General features: G+C 42.1%; 2 protein-coding genes across 2 annotated transcripts; both read right to left on the bottom strand.

Annotated features, from left to right (window-relative positions):
• Positions 1–7,660: 7,660 nt before the first annotated feature.
• LOC109140811 (outer dense fiber protein 3-B) lies at positions 7,661–8,740 on the bottom strand. Its single transcript, XM_027278863.1, is given in 4 exon segments — positions 7,661–7,786; positions 7,876–7,997; positions 8,090–8,194; positions 8,367–8,740. Coding segments are annotated over 4 exon segments (504 nt in total). The 5' UTR covers positions 8,533–8,740; the 3' UTR covers positions 7,661–7,675.
• Positions 8,741–19,097: 10,357 nt separating this feature from the next.
• On the bottom strand, positions 19,098–20,912 carry LOC113745881 (piggyBac transposable element-derived protein 4-like). The gene is made up of 2 exons (XM_027279447.1): positions 20,174–20,912; positions 19,098–20,065 (listed from the first exon to the last, which is right to left on the bottom strand). Exons 1-2 carry the CDS (start codon positions 20,910–20,912, stop codon positions 19,098–19,100), a joined length of 1,707 nt encoding a protein of 568 aa, XP_027135248.1.
• Positions 20,913–23,487: the final 2,575 nt, after the last annotated feature.

The following is a 23,487-nucleotide window of genomic DNA, read 5'->3' as shown; positions in this document are numbered from 1 at the left end:
TTATCCTTCTCACCTTGCGCCTGACGTCACCACGCCGGCCTCCACAACAACTGTGCCGTATGAGTTTGTCACCTCGTAGCTCAGAGGTAACTGTGATGAAAACATGTGATGAAAATCTGTCGAGCTTCACATACGAAAATGCGAGACATGCAGAGATACAGTGAGAGGTATAATTCAATATTTATTCCAGCATCCTTTGCACTCTTGCGCATTATATCCATGTTTATAATTTACAAGATGTCATTTTGCTTGTCTTTATATTTTATTTGTATTTCTATGTCTATTTCTATCTTCTTGATTGTTCTTGGGACTGTGTCTATGCACACTGAGAGCAACCAAAACTGTAAACTCTTCTTTGTATGTGTACACATAAAGCTTACTTTGATTTACTATTACCCTTAATAAACAGATCCCACTAGCACCATCTAAATGACCTAATATGATAACCAAGTGAAAACACTGTTGATAGAAATTGTGTACATATGAAAAACATTAAATGGTAATAAATACTATTCCTAGTTTAATCTTATTTGTTATTCTGAGCATCATCTAAAATGTGAACTTCAGTCACAAGTCATAAATGTACTAATAAACAATTTTGTTTAAAGTCATGAATCAAATTTTTTGAAGTCCCTCACATATTTTGAAATCAGTTTAAATGTGGTGTCTTTTAGACACTAACTGATGTCTTGGTCGCGTTACCTTGGGTCTATACAGTATGTGAGAGATCGCCATTTAACACCAATGTACTTTGAAGTTCAATGCATTTATAAATGTGCATTTATGGCTGCAGCAGAAGACAACATTTATAATAGCGGCTCTGTGACTGCTAAAGAAAAAACAACCTTTGCAAAACCCTTGATGATACAAAGGCATAATTGGAGAACAGCCAAACCTGTAATAGATTTGCATTAGTCTCTAGGGTATGAAGCGAACCACAGAGAAGGAATACAGGATCACAGTATTACATTACTGTGTAACAGGAAGGTTGTATGCAAACCAGAATCCGATAAGATATTTCCATATCAAGAGTCTAGGGTGCAAAATTTAAGATAAGATTTAGCGGGCACTATTATATATATATCAGACTAGGACAGAAATTAAACAGAACATTCTTAACTGTGTTCTCAGTTATGTATAATTACCTGAAAATAAGAATTGTTATGTTTTTGTTATCTAAGATTGAGCGTTTTATATCCACCAATACACTGGTTCTTAATATAACCTTTCGCATTTTCCTTGGCCACAATAGTTTCTCCTCCATGATAGGAAGGAGAGGGCTATATCCTACACACTGGTCCTTCAAAGGACAAAATCTGGTTTCATTTTATCCCTGTGGTGTAAAGCCATACAGATACTATTCTTCTCAAAAAGAATAGTTCTCCAGAGACTCAGAATTTGCTGAACATCAGCTTGTTAGCCATTACACTATATAGCCCATGGGCACAGGAGGAAATACACTTGAATCTGAGTATGTAAAAGACAACACAATGCAAGAAAATATTTGGCACCAGGGTCAGTTACTGGAAAATGTCAATTTCCAGTAAGTACGCCTTGGGCTAAGAATTTCTTGTCAAGCCAATTTTTCCAAGGTCAAAACAAACCTTCAAGCTCACAATTCACAATGTATCAACTACGTACTCAGATTTGGGCAAATGGTTCCATAAACACAGTTTTTTGCCATATGAGAACCACAGTTCCAGGAATAGCAATGTTGGTCAGTCAACCACTTTGGTCTGGAATAAAATGTCTCTGTTAGATCTTGTACAGCCATTCAGGGTCCCCAGAGGATGATATGGTTAGCCATTAGATGGACTGGCTCTATCCACCACTTTACAACACTTTGGTCTATGAGCACCTCTACACGTGTCCCACAGAGCTGCTAGCATGGCTTTAGGCTCTTCTTATTTTATTGTTATTGGTGTGTGGATGAAATGTTCATATTGGTTATGGATTTGTCTTTGAATGGATTTAGTCAATTGGTGGTGGTTGCAACCATCTCGCCTCACGCTTGGGTTGCCAGTGCATAGTTAAAACTATTGTAGCTGCAAAATGGGTGAAAAACAGAGTGGAGGAGGACCTGTAGTGTCTGCAGATATAAAATTTAAGGTAAAAAAAATTAACAGATCAATGATAAGATGCATTTTATAGAGCCTTACACACTCACAGACCTTTAATCTTCATTGCGTTAATATGAGGTGTTCATATAATGATGTTCTCTTCTGCCTTCTCATGGCTCTCATATCACTCTCAGAAATAAAACACCCATGCTGTCGATAAAGTGAGGCAGCAGGAGTAATTTATAAGTATTATCTCATTCCTAATATACTATAAGAGCCTGACTCATCCACTCCACTTCTGCATTGTGTCTAGTTGCAGTTTTAAAGTGGAAAGCTCATTCCTCCTGGACAGATAAATTCTCTCTGGCATCCTGTTTTTGTTTTCATTGTCCTCTCAGCTTTCTTTCAGACAGTCCGATTCTAGGGCTGTGTGTATCTGTGTGTGTGTTAGTGTGTGTTTGTGTGGGACGATATAGAGAGAGACCCGCTCACAGATTGACAGAAGGAGACAGAAATAACAAAAAAGAGAGGCAGACAGCGATAGAGAGCACAGAGGGCCTGTAAAGCAGCCCACTCTCTTCCTGCCATTGTTTCATCTCAGGGACCCACATGAGACTTGGTTAGGCTACGCCTCCTGGACATCAGCTTACTCCCTCCTCTCCTGTTGGCCCACTCCTCCTACAGCTGCTCTGGTTTCCATGGTGACAGAAAATATGCCTGCAGATGATCGCATCCCCTGCTGAAAGGCAATCATGGGGACAATAATACAGCACAACCTCAAAACTTCTGACTGTTAAAAGAGTAATTCATGTGTGGTGTCACATAAGAAATGAAATTTGAATTTGTTTATATGTGTGGATTCATATATTGTTGCTGTTAAATGAAAACCATGAATCTAGGTTCTGTCACCTTTTCATGACATGAGAAAAGGTGCTTTGTTTCAAACTTTGTGACAGTGCAAGTTTAAATAATTTATTGAGTTTTCAGCCATCCTAGCAGCATGGCTCCTGTTGGCCGATCCACTACTTCAGCGGGTAGATTGACATTTGTACATTGACATTAGAATAAATCAAACTGACATTCTATCTAACACCACCATTTGGTCACCATTTGGTTAAAGTTTTCATTTAGTGAAATATCTCAACATCTGCTTCCTGGATTGGCAAAACAAATTATACATTCATGGTTCCCCGATGATGAATGGTGATCCACTGATCGTGCACGATAAGGCTCAATTTGTAAGCAATCCATCTCAACAACTATTAGATGGACTGCCATGAAAAAAATATTCAGATATGCATGTTCCCCTTGTGATGAATTACTGATTGGTTTATGACCAAATTCCAGCCAAATTAATTCAATCGGTCTCAGCTGTACACACTTAACTGAAATGGTGAACAAGGTAAACATCTGGCCTGATAAAGGTCAGCATTTTAGTGTTGATTTATGTGGACATGCTAATATTTACATCTCAGTTTAGTATGTCAGCAGACTAACATTTTAGAATGAGCACTAAATTGCCTCAAAACATCAGTATGTCTAAGAACAGCACATGTCTAGCATGGCTGTAGACTCTCAGTCCTGTTTGAAGGTATTTTAGCCTTAGACATAATTGTCTGGACTCACTCAGTTTATCTGAAAATTTTAAAATAGAGATATATGGATGGTTTTCAACAGACAGTGGCTACATATGAGTTAGGAAGAAGTTAAACACTTGGGCTTTTACAACCTGCTATAACTCCACCTCCTTACCTTATGACTTTGCCTATATGTGTTTTACTGTCTTTGGAAATTTCATGCATATTTGTTCCTGCAGAAAGGAGTCTGAGCGTGTGTGCGTGTGTGCATGCACAACCTCATAACAAGCTTGACAAATGACTGATTGAAACTTGACCTGAAGCAGGGAACCTTATCTGTGTTAATGATCAGGCCAGCTTCCTTGAACATATCTTTCCACTGAGCTATTTTCACGCACGTGAACTCATGCAGGTGACATCTAGTTTAGATCAGAAACAAAGAAACAAGAGGTTGTTTGCACTCATCAGGAAAAAAAAATGTTGATGCTCAGGTTTGGTTGACACTGGCTTACATACTGACATGTGTGCATTAAGCTGGATAAGGCCCTCAGCTGCTTTGCTGTAGTAGACCTTGGAAAGGGGCCAGACACCTGCTGTCACAACAGCACATGAAGCCTGCACTGCTTACGTGGTCTGGTGTGTTCTACAGTGGATAAAGGCTTATGTATGTTTCTGTGAAAAGACTGTCGACAGTGTATGCATGCATAGAAAATGAGCTTTCTGTGTGTCACACATTAATATTAATATTCAAACAGGTCTGACAGAAAAATGTCACCAAACAGCAGACAAGACTTGTATAATCTCTTGCAGCAAAGTTTACGGAAATAAACTGTGAACAAATATTATTAATCACTGCCTCTTTGTATTGACAGGACAGGTTTAAGTCCATGTGCATTTGTCACAGTCTACCACAGCTTTTATTTATTTCAAATTGTGGATCTTTTCCCTTCTATTAGTTTACAAAGAAGAGCTTTAACACGAGTAGGGGGATTACACAAAGTCACAAACAATGAACACCATTCAAACAGGGCTAAAATCACTGGCTATATTTAACCACTTCTCTTTTCATTCATGGTAATATTCGGCTTTGGGATTAACCCTGATTTGAACTAAAAACAAAGTATCGGTGGTGGGCTGTAATGACATTCGATAGGGGAATTTAACATGAAAGTGAAAAAAAAAGAGATGGGAGGAATAATAAATAAAGAGAAATAATATAATTATGTGAATAAAAACCACAATAATTTACTAAACTGGGATCAGAACGATGACCTATTTCTCAGTACTCAAAATGGACTTCATGCTTAAATTCAGTAGTTGTCTTATATTTAACTATCATATAGTTCAAATGTTAATAAAAAAAAACTGTACAGTTTTGATGGAGAATATGCAAACTATGATACTACATCAGCCTGTGGCCACTCCTTCTCTGAACTCCTCATGGTTTGGACATTCCCACAGATAAACACATTATAATTGGGGTACATGAACCACCAGTATAGTGAGTAAGGAGTGTAATACATATAAAAAACACAATGCAACAATATACAAAGAACCATACGGGTGGATTATCCAATCCTAATCTTATTATACCATTAATAATTGCTTACAGTGACCACTTCAGGAGAAATAACAAATGCCTTGATAAATGATTTTAAAATGTGACTGTCTGTGGAAATTTGTGTAAACTTTTCAGCTTCTCTCTATCCACATATGTGTTACAGTAGATTTAATATGGGGCTTTAATATGTGATAATGGCCTCAGCGTGTCCACTAAGTGCCCCTGATATTTTTCATGTTCAGTTTATATCCAGCATTCATTTACTACAGCGTGCTAAAGGAGCATGGTGCAGTCGAAGCAGTGCTCCACTTCCACCTTCTTCTCTCCTATTCAGCAGCTTATAATAGCTGTTGTCAGATGCTGAGGTAAGTAGAAACTGTGCAAGAGGGACTCACTTTGTTGAAGTGTGGAGGGACTGTAACACAACATCTCACCAGCGCCCTTCTGTGTCATGATTTGGGTACTACAGTCCTACCACTGTAGTCTTGTAGCCTTTTATTGTCAATGTAATGACAATAAAAACATGTCCTACAGATCATAAAGGCGCACAGGCCGTGATGATAAACGCAAGTCACTGCATACTACATGTGATATATATTGGCAACATCAATGTTTTTACTGTTTAACTGTCTGCAGTGTTAATAAACATTTTATTTGTACTTTCCTGATAATACCACTAGAGAGAGCTCTTATCTTTCTAATATTTAAAGATGAGCGTTTAGAAGGAGAATGAGGATACGTGATTCATTTTGTCATTACAATTCATACAAATGCAGCTGTTTACACTAATAAACTTCCAGGCAGTTGTTAAAAAGATTAATTTGTAAACTGGCTGATTTCGTTAATTTAAACACATGTTCAGATACAGCTATAACTCACAGGAGAATGAGGAATGTTGCACCAGAGAGACTGCCTTTAAGGGAACTTAAAGAATTGATTGGTACGGTTGAGGTTGTTTTTTCTTCTTCTTCTTTCTTTTCATTTTTCTAACCTTTTAGTAACACTACACGGTCTAGTGGACTGTGGACAAGTATGCTTCACACTTCAGTTGTCTATCAGAGTTTAGAGTTTTTTAAAGCTTCACTAAAACTGCACTGTCAGTGTCTGCACTAAGTCCCACAGAAGCTTTGCTGCAGAGTCAGACCGCAGCATGCCTCCAGCAGAGAGTGAATTACCCCTCTGCTGTTATTGTTGGTGGATGTTTTAAGATTTAGAAAGCTGCTGTGCATTTTTGCACACACTGAAATAGGAACAGCAACTTTTGTACAGTAACAGTCAGTCCTGCAAACAGTTCCTTGTCACGATCTGTGCATAGATTTACATTTTAGGCTCTCTCACAGCCACTGGCACAGAATGCATGCAACAGTGATACAATGCCAAGAAAAGAAAGTGGCCAGAGGAGAAATTGGGGTCCATGCAGCGAAGCTGCGGGAACCTATTGTGTTTCTACCTTTTATTATTAGTGCCTACGACACTCGTCACTAATAAGAAAAGCAAGCTCTGGGTGTAGTTGACGAGTGCCGTAGGCACTTAAACTTAAACTGAGGCATCTTAAACTTCAAAGTATTGTGAAAAAAAGCACTCCAATTCTCTAGCCAGAATATAAAAAAGGAACCCTAGCACCACCTGCTACAGTCAGCAAGGCTCTGGAAGAACATACAATTCACATTTATTTATTTCTTTCATTTTATTTTTTATTTTATTTATTTATTTATTTTTGGGACATAATATCCAAGCTACAGCAAAACTGAAAAAGCATTCTTCTAATTACCATTTTTATATTAGAATAATTGTAATTGCAAATAAGATGTTTATGCCTAAAAAAGTAGAGTCATTAGCTTCCAGACTGGCATTTATCATCTTTGCACATCTGATTATTGCATGTTTCCAAATCAGCTGTTCAAATGACCATAAACAGCAAGTCATGAAATAAATTTTTGATTGGACTATTTGGTTTGGCCACTCCAGGACATTTTACAGTGAAGTTGTTTTTCCTGTATGGCCTTGTATTTGAGATCATCTATCTGAAAAATATATTTACTGTCAAGTCAATGCTCTCTGGACAAACAACGGTGTACATAATTGCAATTATACTTGCAGTTTACTGCAGGATATTTGTGTTTTGCTGCTATGACCATGTTTTAAAAAACTACAGTAAATAACCAAAGAAGTATATTATTTCCCTCCTGGAATGGATAGTTTACTAATCAAAAATAATTAGTATTATTAATTAATAATCAGTTCTCTAAACCAGCAGGGAAGGAACACATTCTTAAAACCCATGTTACAGTAACACAAATGTCAGACATGGGCCACTGGTTTTAATTGGGTATAATTTCCTACAAATACTGATAGTGGTCATAACCCAAAAACAAAGTGACAAGTGCAAATACAACCAAGCCCATTCTCAATAACCTTGAGCAGTTTCTTTTTGTGCTTTATTCGATACTGTTGTGTGAGATTCTATATGACATTACTCAGTCACATCTACAATAAGTGGTGCAACTGCGGCCTGTCATGCTGTATTGGGGAGGTTTTTTCTGGTAAAGACAAGTGTTCACAACTTTGTAGGCAGCAGGTCCAGGAGTCTGGATGGGAAACAAAAAGAAAATAAATCACAGGATTTCCTAGCTTTTCTTTATTCACAGTTTTTATGACAGTGTGTATGACAATGTACCTTCTTCAGGTCCTCATGGAAGCTTCCATTTTTGCTGCGGCCATAGAGGGAGTAGGTGGGAGCTGCAGATTTGCAGACAGTTTTGGGCCCCAGCACAGGGGGCAGAGAGTAGGAGGCTGGACCTGGAGTGTAGAAATGGGAGAAGTTTATATTTTTTGTGCCATGAACATTTGTAATCCACAGCAATAAATTGTCACTAAACGCAAAATGTGACCTGGTGTTTTGTCAGATATCAGTCAGTCTTTGCTCCTCCCAGAGAGAGAAAAAGCAGGAGCTGTGCGGAAGATCAACTTTCCTGATTGTTCTGGGGAATATTTGCCTGAAACACCAAAGAAAGTTATGTAAAGACACTGCTGACAGGTAAACTCAGATGACAATAATCATGACAAAGGTGGAATATTGCTGCCGTTTAGTGGGTAGATGAATCAGCAGTGTTTAATTTTCATGGGCTTTTACAAAATCAGTTTTAATGTGTAAGGTTTTTTTCTGACCTGGTCCTGGGGTCTGGAACAATCCTGGCTGTTTTGGACGGCTGTGGAGTGAAAATGCAGGAGTGCCATCTCGTCCCTCTCTGGTGATGTTGGAGGGAATGAGGTATCTTGGTCCAGGGGAGCAATCAGATCTGCCAGTATCATGACGCGTCCCAAAACTGAACATTGGTGCTTTGTATTTAGTGGGGTCATGCTTAGAAATACCTTTATGGATGAATCAGGGACAGACAATATTAGTTATGATAATTATAATGGTGTTGGTGTTGAAAAAAAGGGCTTAATGGCGATTTTGGACATACCTGTGAGTCCAGGCAGTGCAGTTTTGTGCCCCAGCACAGGTGGCAGAGAGTAGGAGGCTGGACCTGGAGTGTAGAAATGGGAGAAGTTTATATTTTTTTCATGCTTAGTGTAAATGACCCCATAAAATGTCCATTATTTTAGGTGAATTACCTTATCAATATGCAAGATAATTTCTATTTTTTGATACTGCATTAATATCTTTCTACTAGCAGTCAGTTTTGTTTATGTACAGAGGACCTGTATGCCTTTCTATGCACTGTGGTAAGAGGAACTTTTATTTTGAAAAGCTTAATGTCCGTGCTACTGCGCCTGCTACAGGAATCGTTCAGTCAGACTGCAGCGCTCGTAAGAGATGGTCACATAGCGCTATCTAGCCAATGTTTTCAGTTTGGACCCGTAATGAGGCACAAACTCAAAATAAAAAACATAAACTTAACCAGCAGTTGAAGATCATTGCCACAAAATTACGGGGACCATTACAGTAAGAGTTTCACCTCTCCAGCTAGCCTGCTAAGAAGATTTCAACGGAGGAAACTACGGATGAAAAGGAACAAAGGATGGCGGTTAGTTGAAGACGGTGTGGTGGTGAGAAAAAGAACTTCAAGAACAACAACATGACTTACGGATAAAAGCTAACAGAAATGGAGGGAGACGATGCCTTTTCACACGGCGATAAGGAGAAACAGATAGCTACCCTTCCTAAGGTAATAGAGGAAAGCAAGGAAATGCTAAAAAGGGAAACAGAAAAAGGTGCTATCCGGCAAGAACTCAAAGAGACTTTGCAAAAGAATGAAAATATGCTTGCTGAACTGTTAAAAGATGACGAAGATAGTTTTGATAAAGTTAGGCGCTCAGAGCGCGCGAGAAATCCCACTGAAAAAATGCTAGCATACCGTCAAGAAGAACAGAGCAAAAGGGAAAAGAAACTTGCTAGCCTTTATGAACAGTGGAAAGCTCTAGCTCGTAGGACACGACAGGAGCTGAACTATGAGCTAACAGAAAAGCACCTAGCATCCCTTGCCGACGAACTAGAGAAAATGAAAGTGGACGTTTTGAAAATGTTCGACGAACTGAGAGCACGAGGCACACCTCATCCAGAGCTAAGGCGTAAAGTTGATGCTTGCGTGGCAGTAACAGGTGACATAATGAGAGTCCTAAATGAAAGACTGACAGGCATAAATGGCGAATATGACGCAGAAAATGAAGCAAGGCGCTTGCGTGAGCTACGCGAGCCAGACTATGCACGGTCCATTTATGGCTCTGCCTCTGAACTCAGTCGTCATTCCCATCACTCAAGTGTTGTTGCCAAGCGAGCTGAAGTGGCGGCGAATTTAGCCGCAAAGGAGGCTGAATATAAGGTGCTGTTGGAAGAAAAGAAACAAAAGGAGAAGATAAGAGTGCTTGAGGAAAGAATTAGAAAGACACAAAGCAGAATTCGAACACTTGCAAGCTGAAAGAGACTTAAAGGCCGCTAAAGCCAGATTCAAAGCCTACGACAGAGAAGTTAAAGAGGAGTCTGATGCCCAGTCCTTTCAGTCCTTTCGTGATACCCTGCCACACAACCATATTCCTCTTCATGCCCCAACACAGCCCTATCAAGCTGCCACTCCACCTTCTCCCATCAACGTTTCCTGCCTTGCCCAAGCTGTTCAGTACAGCATTGCTATCAATAGACTGCCAATGCCAGAGCCCACTGTATTTAATGGCAATCCAATTGACTTTATTGAGTGGAAAGCCTCGTTCATGGCGCTCATAGATAGAAAGAATATTTCCACTGCTGATAAGCTGCACTATCTCAAGCGCTATGTAGGTGGCTCAGCTCAGAAGTGTTTAGAAGGTACTTTCTATCACAGTGATGATGCAGCATACAGTGACGCTTGGACCAAGCTCAATCAAAGGTATGGCCAGCCGTTCATCATCCAAAAGGCCTTCAGAGAAAAGTTATCCAATTGGCCTAAGATTCAGGGCAAAGATGCTGAAGGACTGAGAAATTTCTCTGATTTCTTAAATGCTTGTCTGCAGGCCATGCCTCATGTAAAGGGTTTAAATATCTTAAATGATTGTGAAGAAAATCAGAAGTTGATAAGGAAATTGCCTGAGTGGTTAGCCTCAAGGTGGAATCGGCAAGTGACCGTTCGTCTCACAGAGAGAAAAGATTTTCCCAGTTTTAAAGAGTTTGCCAAGTTCATGTCCATGGAGGCGGAAACTGCCTGCAATCCAGTCACTTCTCTCTTCGCTCTCCATTCTGCCGAATCCTGTAATGACAAGGTAAACACAAGAGTCAATAAAAATAACAAGGCCAGTGTTTTTAACACACAAACAGTGGTGGACAATAGTAATCAGACAACACCAAAGGAAAGGGCCAAAAACCCGTGCATGTTATGTCAGGAGAGCAATCATCAGCTCTACAAATGCCCAGATTTCCTGAAAGAGACACTAGAATACAGAAGGACTTATGTCAAAGACAACAAACTGTGTTATGGTTGCCTCAAACCTGGTCACGGGGCTAAGGAGTGCCGGCTTGTGCAAAGGACGACATCCCACCTGTCTTCATGACGACAGCTACAGAAAAAGTGAGAACAAGGTAAAGGAAGAAAGGCCAAATCCAGCACGACACGGTGAAATGGAACCAGCATCTGCTACGTCCCTCAACGTCACCAGCCAAGGTCAATCAGCAAATACTTCCATGATAGTGCCGGTCTGGGTTTCCAATGAAAAGGATCCATCCAGAGAGAAACTTGTGTATGCCCTGCTGGATACACAAAGCGACACGACATTCATCGAACAAGATGTAAGTAATGAACTGCAGCTGACTACTTACCCAGTTAAACTGAAACTCACTACCATGATGGGTGAGAATATGGTCTTAAAAAGTGAAAGAGCATCTGGCCTGCGTGTGAGAGGTTTCAATTCCACTGCGCACATTAGTTTGCCCCCTGCATACACCAAAGACTGTACCTGTAAACAGGGAGCATATTCCAACGCATGAAACAGCCAAAAGATGGCACCATCTACACACGATAGCAGACCAGATACCACCACTGCTTAGTTGTGAAGTGGGGCTACTAATCGGCTACAACTGTCCGAGAACGCTTGTGCCCAGGCGAGTCATAACAGGTGAGGATGACGAACCCTTCGCCATTCTCACTGACTTAGGGTGGACTATTGTTGGCTGCTCAGCTCCTCACTCTGACTCACTTCTTACTAGTCACTGCCACAGAGTAACCATGAGGGAGCTACCTGCGGTGACTTCTTTGGATGCTCTCAGAGTTCTAGAGACTGACTTCAAAGACACTCCAGCTAATGACAAAACAGTCTCAGGAAGATTTGATCTTTCTTGACAAGTTAAAGGACAACATAAAGAAAAACGAACATGGACATTATGAAATGCCCCTCCCGTTCAAAGAAAGGCCATGCTTACCTGATAACTAGCAGCTTGCTGTTGTAAGGCTCAGTCATTTGAAAAGAAAGTTCATTGCAAATGAAAAGTACAAGAATGACTATGTAAATTACATGAAGGACATAATTGAAAGGGGTGACGTAGAAGAAGTGTCTACTGAAGGCACTGAGGGAGAAAGGTGGTACATACCTCACCACGGCGTTTATCACCCCAAAAAGCCCGAAAGGCTTAGAGTGGTTTTCGACTGCTCAGCAAAGTCCAAAGGGAGCAGTCTGAATGATCACCTTTTGTCAGGCCCAGACATGATAAACAGTCTGACAGGAGTACTTATTCGCTTCCGTCAACATCGTATTGCTTTGATGTGTGACATAGAAAAAATGTTCCATCAGTTTCATGTCTCAGAGAATGACCGTGACTACCTACGCTTCCTATGGTGGGAGAACGGCGACACAAGTACATCAGCTCAGGAATTCAGAATGAAAGTCCATCTTTTTGGAGCCGTATCCTCACCAGGGTGTGCGAACTACGGATTAAAGCAGCTTGCCAAAGAACACAGTCACACACACCCACTAGGGTCACAGTTCATTGCCAGAGACTTCTATGTGGACGATGGAGTAGCCAGTGTCGAGTCTGAAGAAAAGGCCATCCGTCTAGCAAAGGAGGCACGTGACTTGTGTGCTAAGGGAGGTCTACGCTTGCACAAATTTGTGTCAAATAGCGATACTGTTCTACAGGGCATCCCAGCAACTGAACACGCCACAGACACCAAAGTAAAAAGTCTCACATTCAATGATGCAGTCTTAGAAAGAGCACTTGGAATACACTGGAACACTGAGAGTGACTGTTTCACTTTCAACGTCACGCCCAAGGACCAGCCAGCGACACGACGTGGCATCCTGTCGTCTGTTGCCTCTGTCTACGACCCACTCGGCTTCATTGCGCTCTTTCTCCTCAACGGAAAGAAAGTCCTCCAGGAAATGTGCCATCAAGGAACAGGGTGGGATGACACTATTCTGGAGAAGTTAAAGTCACGGTGGGAGAGATGGCGAGATGACCTTGAGAAACTCGAAGGAATTCAAATAGCTCGCTGCTATCAACCAGCTGGCTTTGCAAAGGTAACTAAAGCAGAATTACACCACTTCTCAGATGCAAGTACAACTGGCTATGGACAGTGCAGTTATCTGAGAATGGTGAATGAAAGGGAAGAAGTTCACTGTTCTCTTCTCTTAGGAAAGGCACGGGTTTCACCGCTGAAGGTAACAACTATACCCAGGTTAGAACTCACTGCAGCAGTTGTTTCAGTCACGGTGAGTAACATGCTGAAGGAAGAATTAGGCTACTCTGATATTGGGGAGTTTTACTGGACAGACTCAAAGGTACTCTTAGGCTACATTAATAACGACGCCCGCCGGTTTCACACCTTTGTAGCTAACGGTGCAGACAATCCGTCATGCCTCAGATCCCAAACAGTGGTTTTATGTACCAACTGATGACAACCCAGCAGACTGTGCTTCAAGGGGGACAACAGTGGACGAGTTGCTTTCATCTGATTAGTTCACTGGCCCTGGCTTTCTGTGGAAAAACAAAATAGAAATGCCGTCAGAAGTGTCTTTAGAGTTGCCTGTTGGTGACCCTGAAGTTAGAAAGGCTCAGACATTTCAGACAGAGACCTCAGAGCAAATTGGCCTTGTGGACAGACTGTTTAAGTTTTCATCCTGGTCTCAGGCAGTCAAGGCTGTGGCACATCTGGTGCGGCGTGCTAGAAAGGATAAATCAAATGCCCTCTCTACAGTTAGTGAGAGACAATGTGCAGAACAATTCATCATTAAAGATCTACAGAACCAAGCATACAAGGAAGAGATAAAGTTACTGAGCAACAGACATCAGCTTCCAAGGCAGAACAAGCTGTATCACCTGGATGCTTTCCTAGATGCAGAGGGTGTGCTCAAGGTGGGAGGTAGGCTCAGCCGCTCATCTTTCCCTACTCCATTCAAACACCCCAGTCATACCACAAGGACAACACATAACAAGACTCATCATTACCCACTATCATGAAAGGGTGAAGCATCAGGGTAAGGCTTACCTCAACGAGATTAGGTCCAATGGCTATGGATCTGCGGACTGAGCAGAGCAGTTGCAACTTGCATTCGTCACTGTGTCACTTGTCGACGGCGAGAAGGCCTGTTGAAGGCCAAAGAATGAGTGACCTCCAGTGGAACGAACAGAACTCGCCGCCGTTCACATACTGCGGCATGGACTGTTTTGGTCCTTTTTGGACAAAGCAGGAAGAAAACAACAAAAGAGGTACGGGTTACTTTTCACCTGTTTTTGCTCTAGAGCAATTCATATCGAAATGTAGAGGACATGTCTACAGACACTTCATTAATGGACTGAGATGCTTTTATTGCTTTAAGAGGCGCTGTAAGGCAAATCAAATGTGATCAAAGGCACGAATTTCGTGGGTGCAAAAAATGAACTGAATGCTGCACTAAAGAAAGACATGAACAGACTGAATGCATTTCTCACAGAGAGACAGTGTGAGTTTGTGATGAACGCACCTCATGCTAGCCATGCAGGGGTGTGTGGGAGCGGCAATTAGAACTGTGGGTAGTGTCCGGAATGCCACTCTGCATTGTCCCCTTGGTAGGCTTGATGACACTTCATTGCGTACTTTCTTTTACGAGACCATGGCTATAGTAATAGCCGCCCACTCACTGTTGACACTCGAACAGCCCCAGTGTTTAGAGGCGAAAAGTCGCAAACCTCAGAATTCTAGAGACTGACTTCAAAGACACTCCAGCAAATGACAAAACAGTCTCTCAGGAAGATTTGATCTTTCTGGACAAGTTAAAGGAAAACATAAAGAAAAAAACATGGACATTATGAAATGCCCCTCCCGTTCAAAGAAAGGCCATGCTTACCTGACAACAAGCAGCTTGCTGTTGTAAGGCTTAGTCATCTGAAAAGAAAGTTCATTGCAAATGAAAAATACAAGAATGACTATGTAAATTACATGAAGGACATAATTAAAAGGGGTGACGTAGAAGAAGTGTCTACTGAAGGCACTGAGGGAGAAAGGTGGTACATACCTCACCACGGTGTTTATCACCCTAAAAAGCCTGAAAGGCTTAGAGTGGTTTTCGACTGCTCAGCAAAGTACAAAGGGAGCAGTCTAAATGATCACCTTTTGTCAGGCCCAGACATGATAAACAGTCTGACAGGAGTACTTATTCGCTTCTGTCAACATCGTATTGCTTTTATGTGTGACATAGAAAAAATGTTCCATCAGTTTCATGTCTCAGAGAATGACCGTGACTACCTACGATTCCTATGGTGGGAGAAGTGACACAAGTACATCGGCTCAGGAATTCAGAATGAAAAGTCCATCTTTTTGGAGCTGTATCCTCACCAGGGTGTGCGAACTACTACCGTCACAGTTCATTGCCAGAGACTTCTATGTGGACGATGGAGTAGCCAGTGTCGAGTCTGAAGAAAAGGCCATCTGTCTAGCAAAGGAGGCACGTGACTTGTGTGCTAAGGGAGGTCTACGCTTGCACAAATTTGTGTCAAATAACGATACTGTTCTACAGAGCATCCCAGCAACTGAACACGCCACAGACACCAAAGCAAAAAGTCTCACATTCAATGATGCAGCCTTAGAAAGAGCACTTGGAATACACTGGAACACTGAGAGTGACTGTTTCACTTTCAACGTCACGCCCAAGGACCAGCCAGCGACACGACGTGGCATCCTGTTGTCTGTCGCCTCTGTGTACGACCCACTCGGCTTCATTGCGCCCTTTCTCCTCAACGGAAAGAAAGTCCTCCAGGAAATGTGCCATCAAGGAACAGGATGGGATGACACTATTCTAGAGAAGTTAAAGTCACGGTGGGAGAGATGGCGAGATGACCTTGAGAAACTCGAAGGAATTCAAATAGCTCGCTGCTATCAACCAGCTGGCTTTGGAAAGGTAACTAAAGCAGAACTACACCACTTCGCAGATGCCAGTACAACTGGCTATGGACAGTGCAGTTATCTGAGAATGGTGAATGAAAGGGAAGAAGTTCACTGTACTCTTCTCCTGGGAAAGGCACGGGTTTCACCGCTGAAGGTAACAACTATACCCAGGTTAGAACTCACTGCAGCAGTTGTTTCAGTCACAGTGAGTAACATGCTGAAGGAAAAATTAGGCTACTCTGATATTGGGGAGTTTTACTGGACGGACTCAAAGGTCGTCCTAGGCTACATTAATAACGACGCCCGCCGGTTTCACACCTTTGTAGCTAACAGGGTGCAGAAAATCCGTCATGCCTCAGATCCCAAACAGTGGTTTCATGTACCAACTGATGACAACCCAGCAGACTGTGCTTCAAGGGGGACAACAGTGGACGAGTTGCTTTCATCTGATTGGTTCACTGGCCCTAGCTTTTTGTGGAAAAACAAAATAGAAATGCCGTCAAAAGTGTCTTTAGAGTTGCCTGTTGGTGACCCTGAAGTTAGAAAGGCTCAGACATTTCAGACAGAGACCTCAGAGCAAATTAGCCTTGTGGACAGACTCTGTAAGTTTTCATCCTGGTCTCAAGCAGTCAAGGCTGTGGCACGTCTGATGCGGCGTGCTAGAAAGAATAAATCAAATGCCCTCTCTACAGTTAGTGAGAGACAATGTGCAGAACGACTCATCATTAAAGATCTACAGAACCAAGCATACAAGGAAGAGATAAAGTTACTGAGCAACAGACATCAGCTTCCAAGGCAGAACAAGCTGTATTACCTGGATGCTTTCCTGGATGCAGAGGGTGTGCTCAAGGTGGGAGGTAGGCTCAGCCGCTCATCTTTCCCTACTCCATTCAAACACCCCACAGTCATACCACAAGGACAACACATAACGAGAGTCATCATTACCCACTATCATGAAAAGGTGAAGCATCAGGGTAAAGGCTTTACCATCAACGAGATTAGGTCCAATGGCTATTGGATCTGCGGACTGAGCAGAGCAGTTGCAACTTGCATCCGTCACTGTGTCATTTGTCGACGGCTGAGAAGGCCTGTTGACGGCCAAAGAATGAGTGACCTTCCAGTGGAACGAACAGAACCCTCGCTGCCGTTCACATACTGCGGCATGGACTGTTTTGGTCCTTTTTGGACAAAGCAAGGAAGAAAACAACAAAAGAGGTACGGGTTACTTTTCACCTGTTTTTGCTCTAGAGCAATTCATATCGAAATGTTAGAGGACATGTCTACAGACACATTCATTAATGGACTGAGATGCTTTATTGCTTTAAGAGGCGCTGTAAGGCAAATCAAATGTGATCAAGGCACGAATTTCGTGGGTGCAAAAAATGAACTGAATGCTGCACTGAAAGAATTAGACATGAACAGACTGAATGCATTTCTCACAGAGACAGTGTGAGTTTGTGATGAATGCACCTCATGCTAGCTATGCAGGTGGTGTGTGGGAACGGCAGATTAGAACTGTGCGTAGTGTCCTGAATGCCACTCTGCTATTGTCCCCTGGTAGGCTTGATGACGCTTCATTGCGTACTTTCTTTTACGAGACCATGGCTATAGTAAATAGCTGCCCACTCAGTGTTGACACTCTGAACAGCCCCAGTAGTTTAGAGCCACTTACTCCCAACCACCTGATCACCATGAAGTCCACTGCTGCCTTGCCCCCTCCTGGCACCTTTGAAAGAGTGGATCTTTACGGGAGAAAGAGGTGGCGTCAGGTGCAATATTTGACGGAACAGTTTTGGAGTAGATGGAAAAAAGAGTACTTCCACAACATCACAGCGAGACAGTGCTGGCATAGCACTAAAAGGAACCTGCAAGTTGGTGATATCAAATCAAATCAAATCAGTTTTATTTGTATAGCCCAAAGTCATAAAATACATTTGCCTCAGAGGGCTTTACAATCTGTACAGGGAGTGACACCCTCTGTCCTTAGACCCTCGGTTCGAGTGAGGAAAAACTTGCCCACAAAAAACCCTTTTAACAGGGAAAAAATGTGGAAGAAACCTCAGGAAGAGCCACAGAGGAGGGATCCCTCTCCCAGGACGGACAGACGTGCAATGGATTTCACGTGTACAGGACAAATCAACACAAACATATTGTACAATTACAAAGACTGATAAAATGACAATGAATTACAATGAATGATAAAATGACCACAGTAGCAGATATGGTAGTAATAATGACAGTAGTAATATGCGATAAGCCACGATCCACGAGAACCTGCTGGACGACAGAGCAGTTTGGTTAGTAACATGCATTAATGAGACATGTCCACAGATGGAGAGAGAGAGGGAGAGAGAGAGAGAGAGAAAGAAAGAAAGAAGGAGAGAGTGAAAGTGAAAGAGAGGGTTTTCGGTAAGGGAGATGTGACTGCATCTTCAACCAATACCGTGCCTGGCTAGGCATAACCCTCCTGGCTGTTTTGGACGGCTGTGGAGTGAAAATTTAGGAGTGCCATCTCGTCCCTCTCTGGTGATGTTGGAGGGAATGAGGTATCTTGGTCCAGGGGAGCAATCAGATCTGCCTGTATCATGACACGTCCCAAAACTGAACACTGGTGCTTTGTATTTAGTGGGGTCATGCTTAGAAATACCTTTATGGATGAATCAGGGGCAGACAATATTAGTTATGATAATTATAATGGTGTTGATGTTGAAAAAAAGGGCTTAACCCTCCTGTTGTCCTCATTTTCTGTGTACACCCTGTGTCCTCCGGGTCAAAATGACCCGTCTTCACTAAACCCCCAATATAAGCAGCTTAATTGAATTTTAAACACCAAATTTCATATTGCTTGAAGAAACAACTTGTCCTTCACCACAATATGTGTAATATAGTTCTCCCTCTTCACTTGTATTTCTATAGCTTAAGAAAAAGAAAAAAATGTGTGAAAAGGAGTTTTGGATGCATTTTTATTCATTCCAATGACTAAAGTTTCTTTTTTTTTTTCCTCCAGTGAACAATTTAAGACAAAACAAAACAATACAATACCAAAATATGAAAAATAACATAACCCATTCAACTAATTAGCACATGTAGCGCAGTATGCAAGTGCACAGCCTTTGCAGATATATTTCTTACACCTGCAGCACACAGTATGTGTTTTACAGTCCTTCTTTTGAGGGCAGAACTGACATCTCTTCCTCTTACTTGCCCTAGCTGGGGAAGTGGCTGTGGTAGCTGGATCCTCAGGTTTATCAGGAGCTCCTGCACTCTGAATAGCTTTCACAACTGCTGCTGAGGCTTCTGTGCGGGGGACATGCTTCCTTCTTTCAATGAGTGGAGTTACAAGTGCCTTTCCTAGCTGCTCCAGGAACACCCTCCTCTTGTTCTTCTTATGCGATATCCAGGTCGGGTTGATCTCTCTCCAGATCACAAAGGCATTGTAGGAGGAAACATCAATGATGTTGTGGAAGATGACCAGGGGCCAGCGGGCAGTCATCCTTCTGCAGCTGTATGTTCCAATCACCTTATCTAGATTGTCCACACCTCCTTTGTTGCGGTTGTAGTCTAGGATGATGACTGGCTTCCTGTCCCCACGATCACTAATGTCACTGTCTTTGTGCAGTGTGCTCATAAGAACTACATTCTTGTTTTTCTTTGGGAAGTAAGAAACTACAGTGGTCATGGGCGTGAAGGCGAACTTTGATGAGAAGACCTCTCTCTCCTTTGATGCAAGCAGTGCAGGTGGGAGCTCAGGCTTGTTCTTTCGAACTGTACCAACCATGGTGATCTTCCTCTTCAGGAGCTGCTGTCCAAGTTCATAAGAGGTAAAGAAATTGTCACATGTCACATTGTGACCCCTCAGTCCCTCTGTCACATCAAGCACAACTCGCATCCCCTGGTTCTTCTCTGGGCATCCACTGGTCGGCTTTCCGGTATATACTTGCATTTTCCAAGCATAGCTTGATTTGGCATCGCAAGCCACCCATGCCTTGATTCCATATTTTGCTGGCTTGCTGGGCATATACTGCCGGAAAGGACAACGACCTTTGGACAGAAGACATCAGCATCAGTGATTAGTATCAGTGTCACAGAAAACAGTCAAAGAAATCAATAGTGAAAATCACTTTTATTACAAATTAGAAAATAGTTTACCTCTAAATGGAACAAGTTGCTCATCCACTGTTACGTCAGGCCCTGGATTGTAGAGGTAGGGCAGCCGCTCCACCCACTTGTCCCAGACCTCTCTTATGGCTGCAAGTTTGTCTGTCACACGTCTTGCTGGTCTTGACTCGCGGTCATCAAATCGTAGCAGTCTTGAGTAGGTGTGAAAGAGTTTGAGTGGCATTGTGGCTCGGAAAATTGACCTTCCACTCTCTGCATCCCATAGACTAGCTGCAGCCTCACCTCGGGACCTGTATACACCTGCTAAGATTAGTAGCCCCAAGTAGGCCTGCAGGTCAGTCTCATCCATCTTTTTCCAGCTGTCTCCATATTTGCGAAAACCCTCCAGATTTGTCATCTCCAGGATTATTTTTTCTATTGCTGGTGTGATAAACAGGTAGAATGTAGATACAATGTCATGGGCATGAGAAACGGCATACCTTGTGGGTCCTGGGGTCATCTTTATGACGTTTTGTTCTGCATGCCTGCCGTGTTGGTTATATGCTGCTGAGGACCATGTTATTTTGCCATTTTTTGAAAGGAAAGTCTCTCTTTCAGCTTCAGGGTTTTCTTCTTCTTCTGAAGATGATTCATCATGCTCTGGGTTATATTCCTCCCCATCTTCTTCTTCTGATACATCCTCCACTTCCTCTTCTGAATCAGAGTTGTCTTGCTGGACATCAGAAAAAATCAGCTTTAGAGCCTCTTCAACGTCATAACGCACACTCATGGCGTCAGCACAGAGATAATTCGGGGTCCTGTCATCTGCAGCACCTTTATAACCCCTTGAAATCCACAAAAAAGATCTCCGTCTGCAAAAACGCCACCGTATCTTTGTTTGTTTTGTCTGCTACTGTCTTGTTCACGTTTACTACTAATTGATCTGAGACTGATCAAAGGCACAGCAATCCACGAGAAGACCACCTGATTTGTCTTGTTTACTTCTGCTACTGATAGATCTGAGACACAACTAAAACATTGTAACATTCTGTGGTGTGTAAAAAACTCTGTGACCTTGATTTCAACTCTATTTGCCTCCCGGGTCATTTTGACCCGAAGACCACCTTTGTACTTTTTTTTGTACAGCTTACATGGAAATGTGAATAAAAACAACATTTCATTTTTTCTACTGTTGGGGCCAATCTAGGAAAAGTCATAAAATTTAAAGTGACAATTTATTGCTGTGGATTAAAAATGTCATGGCACAAAAAAATAAACTTCTCCCATTTCTACACTCCAGGTCCAGCCTCCTACTCTCTGCCACCTGTGCTGGGCCCAAAACTACAACTGCCTGGACTCACAGGTATGTCCAAAATCGCCATTAAGCCCTTTTTTTCAACACCAACACCATTATAATTACAACAATATTGTCTGTCCCTGATTCATCCAAAAGGTATTTCTAAGCATGACCCCACTAAATACAAAGCACCAATGTTCAGTTTTGGGACGCGTCATGATACTGGCAGATCTGATTGCTTCCCTGGACCAAGTACCTCATTCCCTCCAACATCACCAGAGAGGGACAAGATGGGCACTCCTGCATTTTCATCCACAGCCATCCAAAACAGCCAGGATTGTTCCAGACCCCAGGACCAGGTCAGAAAAAAACCTTACACATTAAAACTGATTTTGTAAAGCCCATGAAAATTAAAAACACTGCTGATTCACTACCCACTAAACGCAGCAATATTCCACCTTTGTCATGATTATTGTCGCCTGAGTTTACCTGTCCAGCAGTGTCTTTACATAACTTTCTTTGGTGTTCAGGCAAATACTCCCCAGAACAATCAGGAAAGTTGATCTTCCGCACAGCTGCCGGCTTTTTCTCTCCTGGGAGGAGCAAAGACTGCGCACTGACAAAACACCAGGTCACATTTTTGCATTTAGTGACAATTTTATTGCTGTGGATTACAAATGTTCATGGCACAAAAAATATAAACTTCTCCCATTTCTACACCCAGGTCCAGCCTCCTACTCTCTCCCACCTGTGCTGGGGCCCAAAACTGCACTGCCTGGACTCACAGGTATGTCCAAAATCGCCATTAAGCCCTTTTTTTTCCAACACCAACACCATTATAAGTATCATACTAATATGGTCTGTCCCTGATTCATCCATAAAGGTATTTCTAAGCAGGACCCCCACTAATACAAAGCACCAATGTTCAGGTTGGGACGCGTCATATACTGCCAGACTGATTGCTCCCCTGGACCAAGATACCTCATTCCCTCAACATACCAGAAGGGACGAGATGACATCCTGCATTTTCACTCCACAGCCACTTCCTGTCCCCTGATTCATCCATAAAGGTATTTCTAAGTGTAATGGTCCCCTAATTTTGTGGCAATGATCTTCAACGCTGGTTAAGTTTATGGTTTTTATTTCTCACTTCAACTTAATACATGAATATAGCACAACTATGACCACCGTAAAGAGTTTGTGCCTCATTACGGGTCCAAACTGAAAACATTGGCTAGATAGCGCTATGTGACCATCTCTTACGAGCGCTGTAGTCTGACTGAACGATTCCTGTAGCAGGCGCAGTAGCACGGACATTAAGCTTTCAAAATAAAAATCGTCAGTTTGTTCACGTCAATGATGAATCCTCCATGCATACCAAAGTTTGTCATGGAGTCCCACAAGGTCTGTACTAGGACCACTCTATTAGTTTTTATATATGCTTCCTTTAGGGAACATTATTAGGAATCACCTATCATTTCATTGTTATGCTGACGACACCCAAATATTTATCGATCAAGCCTGATGCAACCAATCAGTTAAATAAATTCCAAGCGCCTTAAGGAATAAAAAGTTGATTGACCTACATTTTTTATGTTAAATTCAGACAAAAGGAGAAGTTCTTGTAATTGGACCCAACACCTCAGAAATCTCTTTCTAGAGACTTAGTTACTTTAGAGGGATCACCCTGGCTCCAGCTCCACTGTAAAGAATCTTGGAGTTGTCTTTGATCAGGATTTGTCCTTTTTAACGTCCACATAAAACAAATTTCGAGGACTGCATTCTTCCACTTACGTAACATCGCTAAAATCAGACGCATTGTCCCTCAAGCGGATGCAGAAAAACAGTTCCACGCATTTGTTACTTCAAGGCTGGACTATTGTAACTCTTTGTTATAGCGCTGCTCGAATAAGTCTCTTAGGACTTGCAGTTAATTTCAGAATGCTGCTGCACGTGTTCTGACAGGAACCAAGATCAGAGATCACATCTCTCTCATTTGGCTTCCTTGCATTGGCTACCTATTAAATCTAAAATAGAATTTAAAATTCTTCTCCTTACTACAAATCTC

Source organism: Larimichthys crocea, chromosome VI, assembly GCF_000972845.2.
Source record: "Larimichthys crocea isolate SSNF chromosome VI, L_crocea_2.0, whole genome shotgun sequence".
In the NCBI taxonomy this organism is placed as follows: domain Eukaryota; kingdom Metazoa; phylum Chordata; class Actinopteri; family Sciaenidae; genus Larimichthys; species Larimichthys crocea.
Note: the sequence above shows the minus strand (reverse complement) of the source record. Positions and strands in the feature narration are given on the sequence as shown.

What these genes read in the sequence shown, in the direction of transcription:
- LOC113745881 (XM_027279447.1), bottom strand. Translation starts at nt 20,912, where the DNA reads ATGAGTGTGCGTTATGACGTTGAAGAGGCTCTAAAGCTGATTTTTTCT. An exon ending in GCAACTTGTTCCATTTAGAG is followed by an intron (nt 20,066 to 20,173) that starts GTAAACTATTTT and finishes TTCTGTCCAAAG; the next exon opens with GTCGTTGTCCTTTCCGGCAG.